A 15,007-nucleotide genomic window follows, 5' to 3' on the forward strand; every position below is an offset into this window, starting at 1 on the left:
AAGGAACAAACAGATGCCCGGAGCAAACAGGGCAAGAGCATTAGATCTCATTCTTCCCTGTAACTTTGAAAATAATCTAGCTGACTGCTATCCTTAAACAAAACACTGGATTAGGTTTTGGATTGAGCCAGCGATGCAACTCTTTATATTTTCAAGGCTTGGAGAAGAGAAGAGGAGGAAAGGAAACAGTTTAGTCCATACACTTGTATGCATACATGCTTCTCCTGTTGCACATAGGGTCTGTGGAGAAGATAATGGACTGTTGTAATTCCATTATAGGGCTGCTTATTTTCCTTTTGATGCATAGCATTTTTCTGGGGTATCTCCCTTCCCCCAAACCCTAGATAATTGTGGTTGTTCTCACTGCCTTTGTTTTTTGTCTGGCCTCATCTTCCTTTCTCTCTCTCCACCCCATTAAGTTGGGGTTCCTTGGAGTGCCCTAAGTCTAAAGGCTCCCTAGGAAACGTTTCTGTATTCATGGACAGAACTTCTGATGGAATTGATGGAAAAAGGTGTTGCCTTATTAAATGCACAGGACCATCACTATAATTATCAGATGCTGTTATAGCCCTAATTCCATGCAATGCTGTCTTGAATTATCCCAAACATGTCTAAAGGTTTTTATCTATTCTAAGTACTATATAAATATTTTTTGTTGCAGGCGCCGATTTGATTTGCAGAACCCTTCCCGAATGGATCGAAACGTCGAAATGTTTATGAATATTGAAAAAACATTGGTGCAGGCAAGAATTCTGTTAATAATAATGATTAATTTATGGTCTTCTGTGTGGAAATTTATTTCTAGCTTTAAGGCTTGCTGTGAATGTGGTCACAGGCCCACCTGTGAACGTACGTAAAAATTGCATTTGTAGCTTGCTGGCATATCGTCGCATTAAAAATAAAGTTTAGCAGGAGGATAAGGGAATAAATGTGTATGTAATTAAGAATTCAGGAAAGGAAGCAATTATTTTAATTTATAAAGCAGGATTATCACTTGTAGAACAATTAATTGGCACAAAGTTCTTCAGTCTTGCCTACCTTCACAGTAACCCTGTGAGGCAGATCAGTCATGTTTAGGATACTGCAGCAGAGCAAACATGATTTTCCTGGAGCCGTATGGCAGAGGTGCCAGGTCTAGGTGCCCATGCTAGTGCATGGTTATGCTTGCAAAATTCAGTTCTTAATTTACTAAACAATTTATATGCTGCTTGGTTATAATAGAACCTTACATGAATGAACCTCAAAATAATAAGTTACATTTCAAACTGTACTACAAAGGAGGCATGGACAAAGAAAACCACAAATGGTGATCCTATAGCTCACTTTCTTTTTGGCTGTTGATACTTCACCAGCAAACCTGCTGGGCTCTGATGATAATTCATGTGCTGGGATGTCACCAGCACAAACTTAGCTGAGAGCAGTATTCTGTTCAACTCACCACTTTGCATGTATGCCTGAGATTTAGCTGTCTTCGAGTTCACCTTGACAGAGCTTCTTCAATATGAAAACTTCCATCTCTACCAGCAGAAATTAGCCTTATAAAAGATACTGGCTTGGATCCATAGAGATCATCATCAACAACAACAACAATTATTATTATTATTTTATTATTTATATTCCGCCCATCTGACTGAGTTGCCCCAGCCACTCTGGATTCCCTCTTGATAAAGCACATCTAGTGGGAAGTTTACTTGGCACAACAGATCCCCATCCCTTATGAGAGACTCCTTTGAAAAGTCCCTCAATTTCATACATGGTTTGACACATGATGCAGGAGGCGGCTGCTGCTGCAGACATAGGAAATCCCAAGCACCTTACATGTTGAACATGTTGCATTGTTTTTGGAAGCTTGCTATTATAAATTTTGACATTCAATATACGTTTAATTCTAAACAAACACAGCAGATACTGTTGCTTTCCTGGTTGTGGGAATAATGAGATATTGTGATGGACTGAGCCCTAGTGTGGAATAAACTAGCCCTGGTGCATCTTAATGCTCTTGATCCTTGATTCTTTTGGTTTCTCAGTTGAACTCTTGGCTGCTTATAGTGTCTCTGTGCACTGAGCCACAGCTGAATACTAGCACAGTGTGGGGAAAGTAGATGGAGAAGTTTTTCTCCTCCTCGTGATGCTGGAACCAAATGAGGTTCTCTGGTGAAGCTGGGCAGAGATTCAGAACATACAAACAGGAAGTATTTATTCAAATAGTGCATGCAGGTGTCCCGTCCCCCCAAAACCTAGACAGAAATTATATTCCAGAACCCGTGCGCATAAGTGGGGAGCATCCTTTAAATGCCCTCTCTGCCACACTGTCTCCAATCCAGACAAAGAATAGGTAAAGGTAAAGGGACCCCTGACCATTAGGTCCAGTCGTGGCCGACTCTGGGGTTGTGGCGCTCATCTCGCTTTATTGGCCGAGGGAGCCGGCGTACAGCTTCCCAGTCATGTGGCCAGCATGACTAAGCCACTTCTGGCGAACCAGAGCAGCGCACGGAAACGCCGTTTACCTTCCCGCTGGAGTGGTACCTATTTATCTACTTGCACTTTGATGTGCTTTCGAACTGCTAGGTGGGCAGGAGCAGGGACCGAGCAACGGGAGCTCACCCCGTTGCTGGGATTCGAACTGCCAGCCTTCTGATCGGCAAGCCCAAGAGGCTCTGTGGTTTAACCCACAGCGCCACCCGCATCCCTAGACAAAGAATACTGTATATAAAAATATTCACAACTAGAATGGAAGCTCTGGGGTCGGCTGGAGGATGTGTGGGAAAGCAGCTACTGCTGCTTCCGCTCTCACCAGCTGTTAGGCACAGAGGCTGAGCAGGCTAAACAAAGCCCGGCTGCACCTCTTTTGGGCTTCCTCTGCCCTCGCAGTTGTCCTCTTTGGGCTCCAGGTATGGTCCCCTTGCAAGCCATGAAGACTCTCCAGCTCTCTCCCGCCATTTCCAGGTTGTGTGTAATGGATTACCATAGTTGTGCTGGTAATCTCTTTATTACTGGTTTTTGTTTTTAATAAAATGATCTTTCCTTTATTTTCTCTTCCAGAATAACTGTCTGAGCAGACCAACCATCTACCTCGTACCAGAAATTGAACTGAAGTTAGCCAATAAGCTAAAGGACATTGTCAAACGTCACCAGGTATTAGGCACATCATACATTTAGCATGTCAAATGTTGATCTGTTTAGCATAATTGCAAAGGGACTCAGCACATAGGAACATAATTATTTCAGACTCTTATCTCAGGGCTGGAGAACTACTGGGCCTCCAGATGTTGGTGGACTTCCAACACCCATCAACCCCAGACAGCATGACCAATGGCCAAAGATTATGGGAGTCGTAGTTCAGCAATATTTGCAGGGCCACAGATTCCCCATGTCTGCTCTAGCTATTAGAACTTTCTGAAGGAGATGGTGATTTGCTTCAGCTTGTGATGTAGACTTGAGTCAGGTGACTAAAATGTATTTCTTGCTCACCTTCATACAGTAGATGCTTGGGTTGTGAATGTGATCCGTGTGGGATGCATGTTTGCAACCCGCAGCGTTCACAACCCGCAGCGGCGCATCTGCACACGTGCGGGTTGCGATTTGGCGCTTCTGCACATGTGCGACCGCCGAAACCCGGAAGTAACCCGTTCTGGTACTTCTGGGTTTCGGCAGTCTGTAACCCGGAAAAACGCAACCTGAAGCCTCTGTAACCCGAGGTATGACTGTATAACTGTAATATTTCCATTTTACATGTATCTTGTCCCTGTGAAAACCTTTTTGGCACCATAGGCGTGTTCACAGGTGCAACATGATGTCAGATTGTAAGGCTACAATCTTGGTGTGAGGTGCCTATTAGTAATATCTTCATTATTTGCTACCTTCCAACCTGGGGTCCACATTACTCTGGACTGTAGAGTAGGAGCTGCTTTCCTCCTAAGCCCTTCCTCTCCGAGAGAACAGCTAGGGAAGAACTTCAGCTGCAGTGGCTGTCTTCTCTTCTCCACAGCTGAAAAGGGGCTCCTGGGGACATTTGTCCACTGGCCTCATAAACCTGAAACAAGCACTGGTTGGCTTTTTGTCATAATGGCAAGATTCAATCCTTGACTTAATGACGCCAGGGAGTGGATGTACCTGTGCTTCTGTTAGCTGTGTGAATTGGAAAGAGGTTCTTTCCTCCCTCTTCTCCCCCACTCCCAAAGGAAATGAGAGGAACATGCCAGCATTCTTCAGTTTTCCTATTGAAGATTAACTTCTCTCCCAAATAGTTGAAGGCAAAGCTGAGAATACATATGTAGATACATATGTAATTTCATTTGTATGCCACCCTTCCACAGTTCAGACCATCCTCAAGGCTGCTTACAACATGAAAAAACATGTAATTGCAATGTAACAGAAGAAGTCGTAAGCAATCTTCCTTTGGTGATCACTCGTAGCCGAGTAAGATTGTCTTCCATAAAGACGGTTTTAACAACGAGTCCGTAAGTGACTGTGGAGGCCAATTCTGGATCCACACGTCCAGATCCACACGCCCTTCCACAGTGGGGACATTGGTTCCGGGCGGGAGTTGATCACGGTGTGGATTTGCCAAGCGTGCCTTCCTCTTGGCATGTTTCTCCCTTTCATCCTGAGTTCGAGTGTCTTCAAAGCCTATGACATCTTTGGTCAAGGCTGTTCTCCAACTGGAGCACTCACAGGCCAGTGTTTCCCAGTTGTCAGTGTTTATACTACATTTTTTAAAGATTTGCCTTGAGAGAGTCTTTAAATCTCTTTTGTTGACCACCAGCATTACGCTTTCCATTTTAAAGTTTGGAATAGAGTAGTTGCTTTGGAAGACGATCATCAAGCATCCCTCAACGATAAATGGAACGTTAAAAAATACACACCCAAGCGGAACAATTCCCACAAAAACCATAAGATCTCCCTCTTCCCGCAAAATCCTTACACAGTACACTAGAACAAGAGTCTGTTCAGCAGCCTCAGCTTGTGTAGCTGGGGTCAGTCAGAGTCCCGCCCTCCCAAGCCAGGTGGGAAAAGGCCTGCAAGGCAGGGAGCAGGTCTTCTAGGACTCACAACCAAAATGGTATCTAAGAATAGACTTAAGTGTATTGTGCTTCTCGCTAAAAGCAGCTTAGTGTTTATATAGCTTGTGAAATCAGCAGTGGATTACAGCGTATTAATGTTAAGTTGTCTTAACACTAAGGGCAGGTGGCAGCATGTCCACTTAATCTAAAATTATGGCATTCACTAAAATGGGCCCTGGCAGAGGTAGAAAATATGCTCTTAAATTTTATTAAATATAAGAAACAGCTTATTGATTAAGTATAGAAAGAACATCATGCAAGACATCAGGTTTCCACATCGCTGAAAACAACGTTAGGTCAAGTTGATTTAAATGATACTAATAGAATGCAGTTGGTTTATATTTATTATATATTGATGAGATGATATAATATTTATAAGAGTCCGCTGAAAAAGAACCCATCAGACAGGAGTCTTTTGTTTCCATTGTTAGCTGGAGGGGATAGCAACTTAGGACCCCCCCCCCGGCAAGTAATGAAAACATTTGCCTATAACTTCTAAAACAAATCTGCATTTAAAAGGGGTAGGAAATCTGAATTGCAAATGATGATGCTTACAAAACAATTTATGTATAAACTGGTGTATAAGAAATCTAATGTGCAGATTCACGGTGGGATCAGTGCTGGGTGATGCTCGTCGTTTATTTGAATTAATAGATGACTCTCCTGTATCTTGAAAGAAAGAGGAAGCAGTTTAGACTACTTCACTTGCACTAACGGCTGGAATTTTTAGGGGTTTTCCTTGGTAAGAAACCAAAATGGGTGTGCTCTTACTATGCCCAGAGTCCAGTTGAGGAAATGGGGCCTATAGATCACTACTCCAATGCCATCCAGTGTCATGTTGTATCCAGGCTCCAAATACGGCATGTTGCTGGGAAAGGAAGGTGATTCTTTATGCATTTATTCCTTTACATATTTCTGATGCAATACCTGTTTTTGTTCTTTCCTAGGGCACAGTCACAGATGAGAAGTCTAAAGCCACCCACCATATTTATCCTGTTCCTACCTCATTGGATGAAGGTAAAATTCATTCATTCATTTCTTACTAGTCACCTCAAGGGTCTTTGGACCAAAAGCTGATAGAGAAGTATTCTAAGTAAATGAAATATTTTGTACCAATCCCATCAGTTTTGTGATTAAAAAAAACAAACAGATTTAAAAAAAAAATACTGAGGAGGTGTACTGGAGAGTGGAAAGCATCAATTTATGCATTATAAAGAGTGAAATGAGATATGTCTGAACCTAATGAATAGTTTCATCAACATAGCTTTTTTCATTCAGTTTACAGACCTTGGAATGGGGGAAATTGTTTTTGAGCCTTACCTGGGATACCACAGAGAAATATCTTAATAGGTTTCAGGGTACTGAGGTTTGTATATAACTTCATTTACACTGTCAGTGCCCACAACACAAATGAATACAGGTGGATAATACAATACCCTGCCCCACACAGGGTAGGGTATTTTAATTTTGACAGTAGAGGAGAGAAATGTAGAGATGAAATGGTGTAGAGAAATGTCAAAGGTAAGCAGAATGAGTCTAAGCAAATGTGATTAGATGTACTTAGGCTTTATTTCAATTTAGGATGAGAAGTAAGGTGTGGGGTCTCACAGTAAAGATGGGTTTTCCAGGAACAGTTTGGTGCACATTACTGATCTGAGAGGACGCGGGTGGCACTGTGGGTTAAACCACAGAGCCTAGGAGTTGCCGATCAGAAGGTCGGCAGTTCGAATCCCCGCGACGGGGTGAACGCCCGTTGCTCGGTCCCTGCTCCTGCCAACCTAGCAGTTTGAAAGCACGTCAAAGTGCAAGTAGATAAATAGGTACCGCTCCAGCGGGAAGGTAAACGGCGTTTCCGTGCGCTGCTCTGGTTCACCAGAAGCGGCTTAGTCATGCTGGCCACATGACCCGGAAGCTGTACACCAGCTCCCTTGGCCAATAAAGCAAGATGGGCTCCGCAACCCCAGAGTTGTCCGCGACTGGACCTAATGGTCAGGGGTCCCTTTACCTTTACCGATCTGAGAGGAGGTGTCAGGAAGAAAAGGCCATAAAGGAGAAGGGGGTGGAGTCATTTAAGTATCTATTCACAGAACAGCACCTTTCAAACTAATAATTAGCATGAGAAGTCCCATTAGATGTTCTGAGCCTTGCATATTGTGAGCTGGTTTGCATGTCGTGCTAAGCCACCGTTTCGTTTTGAACCACAGCTTACTTCTGAACATCCCATTTCTGCCTTGCAAATGTGACACAAACACTGTGTTATACAAACTCAGATTGTGGTTTGTTTGTTTGTTGGTTTGAGCAAACCATGAATGGTAAGCTATCTAAAGCAAGTCCATTAAGAGCAAGCCATGTCTGCAATTCCCAGACATCAGAACTCCCAATGAAGAGCACCATGTCCATCCATGGATAGCTCAGTTGGTTAGAGTGTGGTGCTAATGTCACCAAGGTTGCAGGTTGGATCCCTGGATGGGACAGCTGGATATTTCTGCACAGTAGGGGTTTGGACTTAGATGATCCTCAGCGCCCCTTCCAACTCTTATAATTCTGTGACAATGGGGTTATTCTAACCACCACCACTCCAATCCCCTGAACTGATCCCAATCTGTTTCGGAGGAGCACTAGATGGCAGCATTCATCTGTGTGGAGCTTTGAGCGCACGGTGGCTTCATCATCCGTGCTGTGTGTTTTTGCATTCTAGTGGTGTCTGTTGAATTTTCCTATGTGCTTAATTCATTGTGATGTATTTTCCGCTGCGTTGTATTGAATCTGAGATTGTTTAAAGGGAGCGGCGAGTCATTTTTATTTAGCTGTTGGAAAAAATTGAGTAAAATTCAGGTGTTACCCTAAAGTAGCCTCTTGTGCTAGTAGCCTTTTGTCCCGTTCCATCCATCTTTTCCTTCTGCATAAGTGCAAAGCAGAGCTGCTGTAATGGCATCGTGAAAAAAGCATGTATGAACACGTGCCTGCTTGTTTACACTGTTGTCCTTATGTGGGTCACCGAGTATTTTTGACTGAACATATTTGCATTGGGAGGGAAGAGTTCTTTTCTCTCTTCACCCCACTCAGTGTGGAAAGGGGAAACTTGCTCTTCTCCTATACCCAGCTTTTGGATATGCTTGGTTGATCTGGGCAGCGTTCTCTGTATTGATGTATTTTTTCCCATTGCTGTCAACATTTTTTTTCCTAGTCATGGTTTTTTTTTTGGGGGGGACCCTCTTCCTAGAGTAATAGAATTGTAGAGCTAGAAGGGATCACAAAGATAATCTAGTCCAAACCCCTGCAATGCAGGAATCTTTTGCCCCACGTGGAGCTCGAACCCAAGACCCTGAGATTTAAGAGTCTCATGCTGCACCAATTGAGCTGCCCCAATCCTTAATCTATCTATCTATCTATCTATCTATCTATCTATCTATCTATCTGTTTATTACAGTCATAGACCAGCAGTGGCTAAAAATACAAGACTTATAATAACAATATACAATAATTAGAAAAACAAGCCAGAATAAAAACAGGGAGGCAAGAATCGCTAACCAACTAGAGCGGAGGTGAGCAAACTTTTTCAGCAGGGGGCCCATCCAGTGTCCCTCAGACCTCGTGGGGGGCCGGACTATATTTTTTTGGGGGGAATGAATGAATTCCTATGCCCCACAAATAACCCAGAGATGCATTTTAAATAAAAGGACACATTCTACTCATGTAAAAACATGCTGATTCCCGGCTGGATTTAGAAGGCGATTGGGCTGGATCCGGCCCCCGGGCTTTAGTTTGCCTATCCATGAACTAGAGTTTTGGCTCTAAAATGAAAACAATCCAACTGAACACTGGCGAAGGAGAGTCATGCGTCTGACACACCTTACTGGGCCTGAGCTCAACAGCCCTCTTCCCACTTGTGCTTCCCAAAAGCTGGTATTCAGAGGAGCACTGCCTCTGACAGTGTTGGGGGAACATCTTCATTCTGGCTAGTAGCCATTGACAGAGTCGCTCCACATGGATTGGTCTAACCCTCTGTTGAAGCCATTCAAGTTGGTGGCATCCAACTACTGCTTGTGGGAGGGAGCAGAATAGATTTGCATGCCAAATCTGTGCTAACGTGCGGTGTTTGTAAAAGAGCTTACATTTTTCTAAGTCTTTCAGCAGAGGAGCTTCTCTGCTGGTGCAGCCTCCCGTCTCTCCAATGACAAGCACACTCAGGCAGCGGTCTAGACTCCTGTGAGATCTGCTCGGCCTTGAAATTGTGCCGTGTCAGCCCGCTCCTCCCTCAGGGGAGGATAGGATTTCTCACTTCAAAAATAGCGTTTCCTCTTTCTGGGAATGAAGTATCACTTGAAAGCTGTGCTCCGCTTCCTTTATCTGGAAGAAAGCACGATCCTTTTGAGCTGGGCTGAGTGCAGATTACAAAAAAGAAAGAAAAAGGGGGAGGGTAGGAATAGTGTTTGGCAGGATGTTCAGAGGTCATAATGAAGGGAGCAAACGTGGGGAGCAGAAGCTGCTCTGTGTGCGAATGCTGCTTTTGCCCTGGTTCTCGGCCTGAGAAAGTCCAGGGTGGGGGGCGGGAGGGAACAAGAGAGGGAGGAATTATGCCAAGAATTGTGTTACGCTTTTGGAAGCTGGCTGCATGCAGCGGCTGTCTTTCCTCTCCTCTCTCTGAACTCTCCATGACCTGTCAGCCCCCAGCCAGCCTGAGCCTCAGTATCTCTGCTTCCCCACAGCATCCCATCCTCTGCCACTCCTTGGTTGCAAGATTGTCGTCAAAATATCATTGGCCAAGTAAAACTGTGCACGTTCAGTTTCCTCCATTTGCATGAAATAGGTTTGAGCTACAAGATGCTGACATATTTTGCTTAAAGGCAGGTTTAAGAATTGTCCGCGAAATATGTGATTATCACTGAGTCGCGACATTTAAATGCTATACTCAAGACAATTTGCCAAATACAAAGCTGCACAAAGGAACAATACAGTGGTACCTCGGGTTACATACGCTTCAGGTTACAGACTCCGGTAACCCAGAAATAGTGCTTCAGGTTAAGAACTTTGCTTCGGGATGAGAACAGAAATCGTGCTCCAGCGGCGCAGCAGCAGCAGGAGGCCCCATTAGCTAAAGTGGTGCTTCAGGTTAAGAACAGTTTCAGGTTAAGTATGGACCTCTGGAACGAATTAAGTACTTAACCCGAGGTACCACTGTACTCAATATCCACAGGGCCTCATTTACTAATGTTAAACTCCTGTGACCTTGAAATGATGGAGCAAACTTATTTATTTACGTTTTATGTCCCTTCAGGAACCTCAAACCGGCTATCATTGTGAAAACTCCATAGAACCACCAGAATAAAACGTTTCTCAAGTGCAATTAAAAGCTAGTTAGTAACTTGCTGAGCAGGTTTTCTAGACGAAGGAGTGGGGATGAACTGTTGAGGTGCACCATTAGTGGCAACCCTCATCACTGCAAAAGCAACATGTATACAGTCTCCAACTTCTAGAAATTTTAATGGTAAATAGATAGGGCTCAGATTTAATAGTTTCACTGGAGTAATGATATCTACAGGGACCTTTTGAGGACCAAAGCCTTTGCTCCAATTGTGCACAGGGCTGCAATAAGAATAAAGTGGACTTTGCCAACCCAGTGCCCTCCTTGTGTTTTGGACTACAACTCCCATCAGTCCCAGCCAGCTATCCCATACAGCGGGAACTGAGGTGTTACCAAATTAAATTCCTCTTAACGTTGTTCAGTTTACTTCATAGATAATAGATGGGGAATAGTCAGCTCTAAGTTTCCACTGTAAACCTTTTTCAAAATAGTTTGCTTCCCTTTTCCCTTTCTTTTTTACACACACAGTTCAATTTGATGTTATATTCCATATTTATAATCCAATTTCTTCCATCCTTGCTTGTACAAATATAATCTGAACTAACATTCAGAGGAGGGTTGCCGAATCTTAAATGTAGAGAAGAAAACTTTAAATAAAGAAATCATAGTCTCCCCTCCCCCCCAACCGTCTTTTGCACCAAATAAAGTCTTATCTCAAGTTCAAACCTTAAAGTCCTTGCAGTTGGTTTTGTTCTGCAGTTTGTGATCTCATCTCTTCTAGCATGCACCTGTACTTTAGTCCAATTAAGCTCTAATTAACAGGAGAACCTCTGCTTCTTAATGGTGGCGTTGGAGGGTTTTCTCCAGGCGAGGTGCTTTTGCACTCAGCGCCTCACTGACCCCTGCATTCCATGTACCGAGATGGACTGCGAGTGAAGTCCATTCCCCCGCATCCCTGGGGGAAATTTCCAGGAATGATTTACCCTCTGTTCTTGTTTTTCCATGGCCTATGCTCTCCCACTGTTGTGGGGGCTGCCTCCATTAAGGCAGACCGGAACCGGAAGCCTCTAAGGCCCTCCTTTGGATGCCCCTGCCAAATGTGATGCAGTGGGTGCAACTAGAGAAGACCTTTTCAGGGATGGCACCCTGGTTATGGAATGCCCTGCCCAGAGCGACTTGCCTGGTTACGGCACCTGGTTAGGGCACCTGTGTTAGGGCATTTTCATCTTTTAGTGATTTCCTAAGTCTTTTACATATGTTTGGAGTTTTAAGAAGTGGGAAATTTTTGATGTTGCTGTGAACTTTGCTGTATGGATGTCATCATCTGTTCCTGTTTTACACTTTATTGTTTACAGGCAAACACTGCTGTTTGGCATTGTATAAATGTTGAAAATAAAAATACAGTGGTACCTCTGGATACGAACGCTTCTGGTTGCGCATGCATCGGGTTATGAGCTGCGCTAACCCAGAAGTAGTTGCTCCGGGATGCGAACTTTGCTCTGGGATGCGAGTGGAAATTGCACGCCAGACGCACTTTCGCTAATGGTACCTCATGTTAAGAACAGTTTCAGGATAAGAACAGACCTCCGGAACAAATTACCGTATTTTTCGCCCTATAGGACGCACTTTTTCCCCTCCAAAAATGAAGGGGAAATGTGTGTGCGTCCTATGGGGTGAATGCAGGCTTTCGCTGAAGCCTGGAGAGCGAGAGGGTTCGGTGCGCACCAACCCCTCTCGCTCTCCAGGCTTCAGGAAGCTCTGCGCAACCCTCGGGAGCCCGGCGCGAAGCCGCGCCGGGCTCCCAAAGGTTGCGCAGAGCTGCCTGCATTCCGAAGCCTGGGGCGCGCTGAAGAGCGTGCCCGGGCTTCGCGCAGCTCTCCGCAAGCCTGGGTAGACCAGCGCGGCTCCCTAGGCTTGCAGATAGCAGGCTGTTCTGGGGTCGGGGGAAGCTCGAACTTCCCCCGCGCCAGCCCCGTGCCTGGGGGGGAAATAATTTCCCCCCCTTTATTCCCCCCCCCCAAAAAAACTAGGTGCATCCTATGGGGCGAAAAATACGGTAAGTTCGTAACCAGAGGTACCACTAAATGTCCCTCCTATTCTGTTCTGTACTACTGCTTGTCTCCTTGCTCCACGCTGACAAAGCTCTTACCCAGATACTGAGAACTGAGCCAATCTGAGCAGCAGTTACCTTCCAACTCTACCTTTGCTGCTTAGTGTGAGCCCTTTGTAGATGGACATTCCATTAAGAAAATGAATCTCCAACCCAGCCTCTTGAGAACTCTTCCTTTTGGGATGACAAAAGTGAATGTTTTCAAGCTTGTGAAACTGGAACGGTGTTAAAGCTGGATCACTTTCTGACCCTGATGGCATTTTATTTTTCCCTTTTGCAGAAGAGTGGTTAAGACCTGTAATGAAGAAAGACAAGCAAGTTCTTGTGCATTGGGGCTATTACCCAGACAGGTAATGACAAGGATTGAAGTGCCAGCACCCCTTTTTGAAAAATATTGCCCCTTGCTTATCTGGTGGGAAGGATACATTCTGTCCCTACCATTTAAAATTCAAGGTGGCTGCCTGCACGGATGTTGGTCCAAGAGCACTGCTGCTGTGACCCCTATAAAAGGCAATCCATCATTAAATACATGAAATATCCTCACCTTGATAATACAGGATTGGTTCAGAAGTAACACCAAACCATGGCTTTCGCTAACCGTAGAGTAGACCCCAAACCATATTTTCCCTTCCAAATAGACAAGCAAACTCCAGTTTGTGTGGTTTCCTTTCCCCTTACCTCCCTTGATAATTCACAGATGCTCTCCCAAACAGCAGCCCCTCAGTGCAGTCATAACAAACTGCCATTTTCCTAAACCATCCTATGCAGGCTGTCTTCAGACTGTGGTTCAGATCCTGTTTTGACGGCTGTTTGCAAGCCATAGTTTTGTCCCCCGTAATTGTTGGTTCAGGCAGTACAACAAACCACATGTGATGTGCACCATCTTCTGCTGAGAGAAGAAGATATGGTGATCTTGAGAAACACTAACCCACACCAAAAATCCATAATATATTCCTTCCTCATAACTGACTGGAAACTGCCATCTGTTACACTGTCCACATCCTTTCATAAACACACATTATGTTATTTTGGGTCAACTGTTGCAGCCTTTGCCTTGCAATTGCTTTATTTTTATTAATAGTTTTTAGGAAATGTTTAATTGTGTTGTGTCGTTTTTCTTTTAACCGGATTAGATTATATTAAGTGGCATAATTCTTGTAGAAATAAATAATTGCTAAGCTCTTTAAGGTGTTGAGCAGCTGTTCCATTGAAATGGTAGCTGAGGGCTCCTTTTGCTCAACTGCTGTGTCTACTGCCTTGCCCAAAGATATGTTTTGCCACCAGATCTGCTATTTCATTACACTTATTTCAACACATTTTCCCAGCTTCAGCATACCATGTCTTTTAAAAGGCTTCCTTCCTTCCTTCCTTCCTTCCTTTTACAATGAGTGTGATGCAAAATCACTGGATGCTTTTATTATGGCAGTGCTACCATAATGAAACTACCTGAGGGATGGGTTCACATTGTTGCTTTTGATTTTCCTTTATAGCTATGACACTTGGGTTCATGCTACTGATATAGATGCCGAAATCGAAGACCCTCCAATTCCAGAGAAGCCGTGGAAGGTGAGTGTGTGCTCTTCCCGAAATTGCGCTGACGTAATTTCACAGCCTTCCGTTCCCAGAGGGAAATGGTATTTGAAAGAATGCAGCGTGTTGTTTCACACATGCAAAGTACGAAAGAGGGCAAACAGTATGTCTAGAATAGCAATAGACAAAGCACTTGTATTACTAAACCAAACTAATTCTTCCCATGGTAGCAGGAAAAGCTCCCTTTATTTATTTACTTATTAAGGTGTTCCTTAAAAACATAAACACTTCAAGTGGTGTACAAATAGTACAGTGGTACCTCAGGTTACATACGCTTCAGGTTACATACGCTTCAGGTTACAGACTCCGCTAACCCAGAAATAGTACCTCGGGTTAAGAACTTTGCTTCAGGATGAGAACAGAGATCGTGCTCCGGCGGCCCAGCAGCAGCAGGAGGCCCCATTAGCTAAAGCGGTGCTTCAGGTTAAGAACAGTTTCAGGTTAAGAACGGACCTCTGGAACGAATTAAGTACTTAACCCGAGGTACCACTGTATTAAAAAAAACCAAAACCACTACATTATAAAATAATGAAAACACATGTAAATTGCTTTGAGGTGTTTTTATTTTTTTACAATTAAGCTGTATGTAAATTTCATGAAATAAGTATATTGAAACTGCAGAAAGAACTGTTTAGAATTGAGCTCTTCAATGCTGCAAATGGTTTAAAAATTTAATGAGAATTTATATATTTAAGCAATGCAGTGGGTGGCTCTCATCTCTCCTGGCAGAGATAAGCCCCCCGAGTAAGGCAGGAGGGGTTTGCCTGGACTTCAGCTCCTAGCACAGGTTATTCCATTACCACAGCACAGGAATGGTCCTTCGTAAACTATTTCATTAACCAGATTAAATGTTTGTTATTGTATTGCAAGGTCCTTTTGTTTTTAAGGGCCAATGTATCATTAAAAAGCCCTAGTGCTGGAAATGAGAACTTGTTAGGG

The 15,007-nt window shown here is 43.9% G+C and overlaps 1 protein-coding gene across 1 annotated transcript in view; it reads left to right on the forward strand.

Moving 5' to 3' along the window:
- Positions 1–15,007, forward strand: part of SMARCC1 (SWI/SNF related BAF chromatin remodeling complex subunit C1) — a 100,506-nt gene that overhangs the window by 7,937 nt on the left and 77,562 nt on the right. The window contains exons 4-8 of the mRNA XM_080974003.1: positions 662–743; positions 3,043–3,135; positions 6,011–6,080; positions 12,759–12,828; positions 13,969–14,044. Coding sequence (XP_080830129.1) covers positions 662–743; positions 3,043–3,135; positions 6,011–6,080; positions 12,759–12,828; positions 13,969–14,044 — 391 coding nt within the window. The remainder of the gene's footprint in view (positions 1–661; positions 744–3,042; positions 3,136–6,010; positions 6,081–12,758; positions 12,829–13,968; positions 14,045–15,007) is intronic.

Source organism: Podarcis pityusensis (genome assembly GCF_964106645.2).
Source record: "Podarcis pityusensis genome assembly, chromosome: 12".
Taxonomy (NCBI): Eukaryota; Metazoa; Chordata; class Lepidosauria; order Squamata; family Lacertidae; genus Podarcis; species Podarcis pityusensis.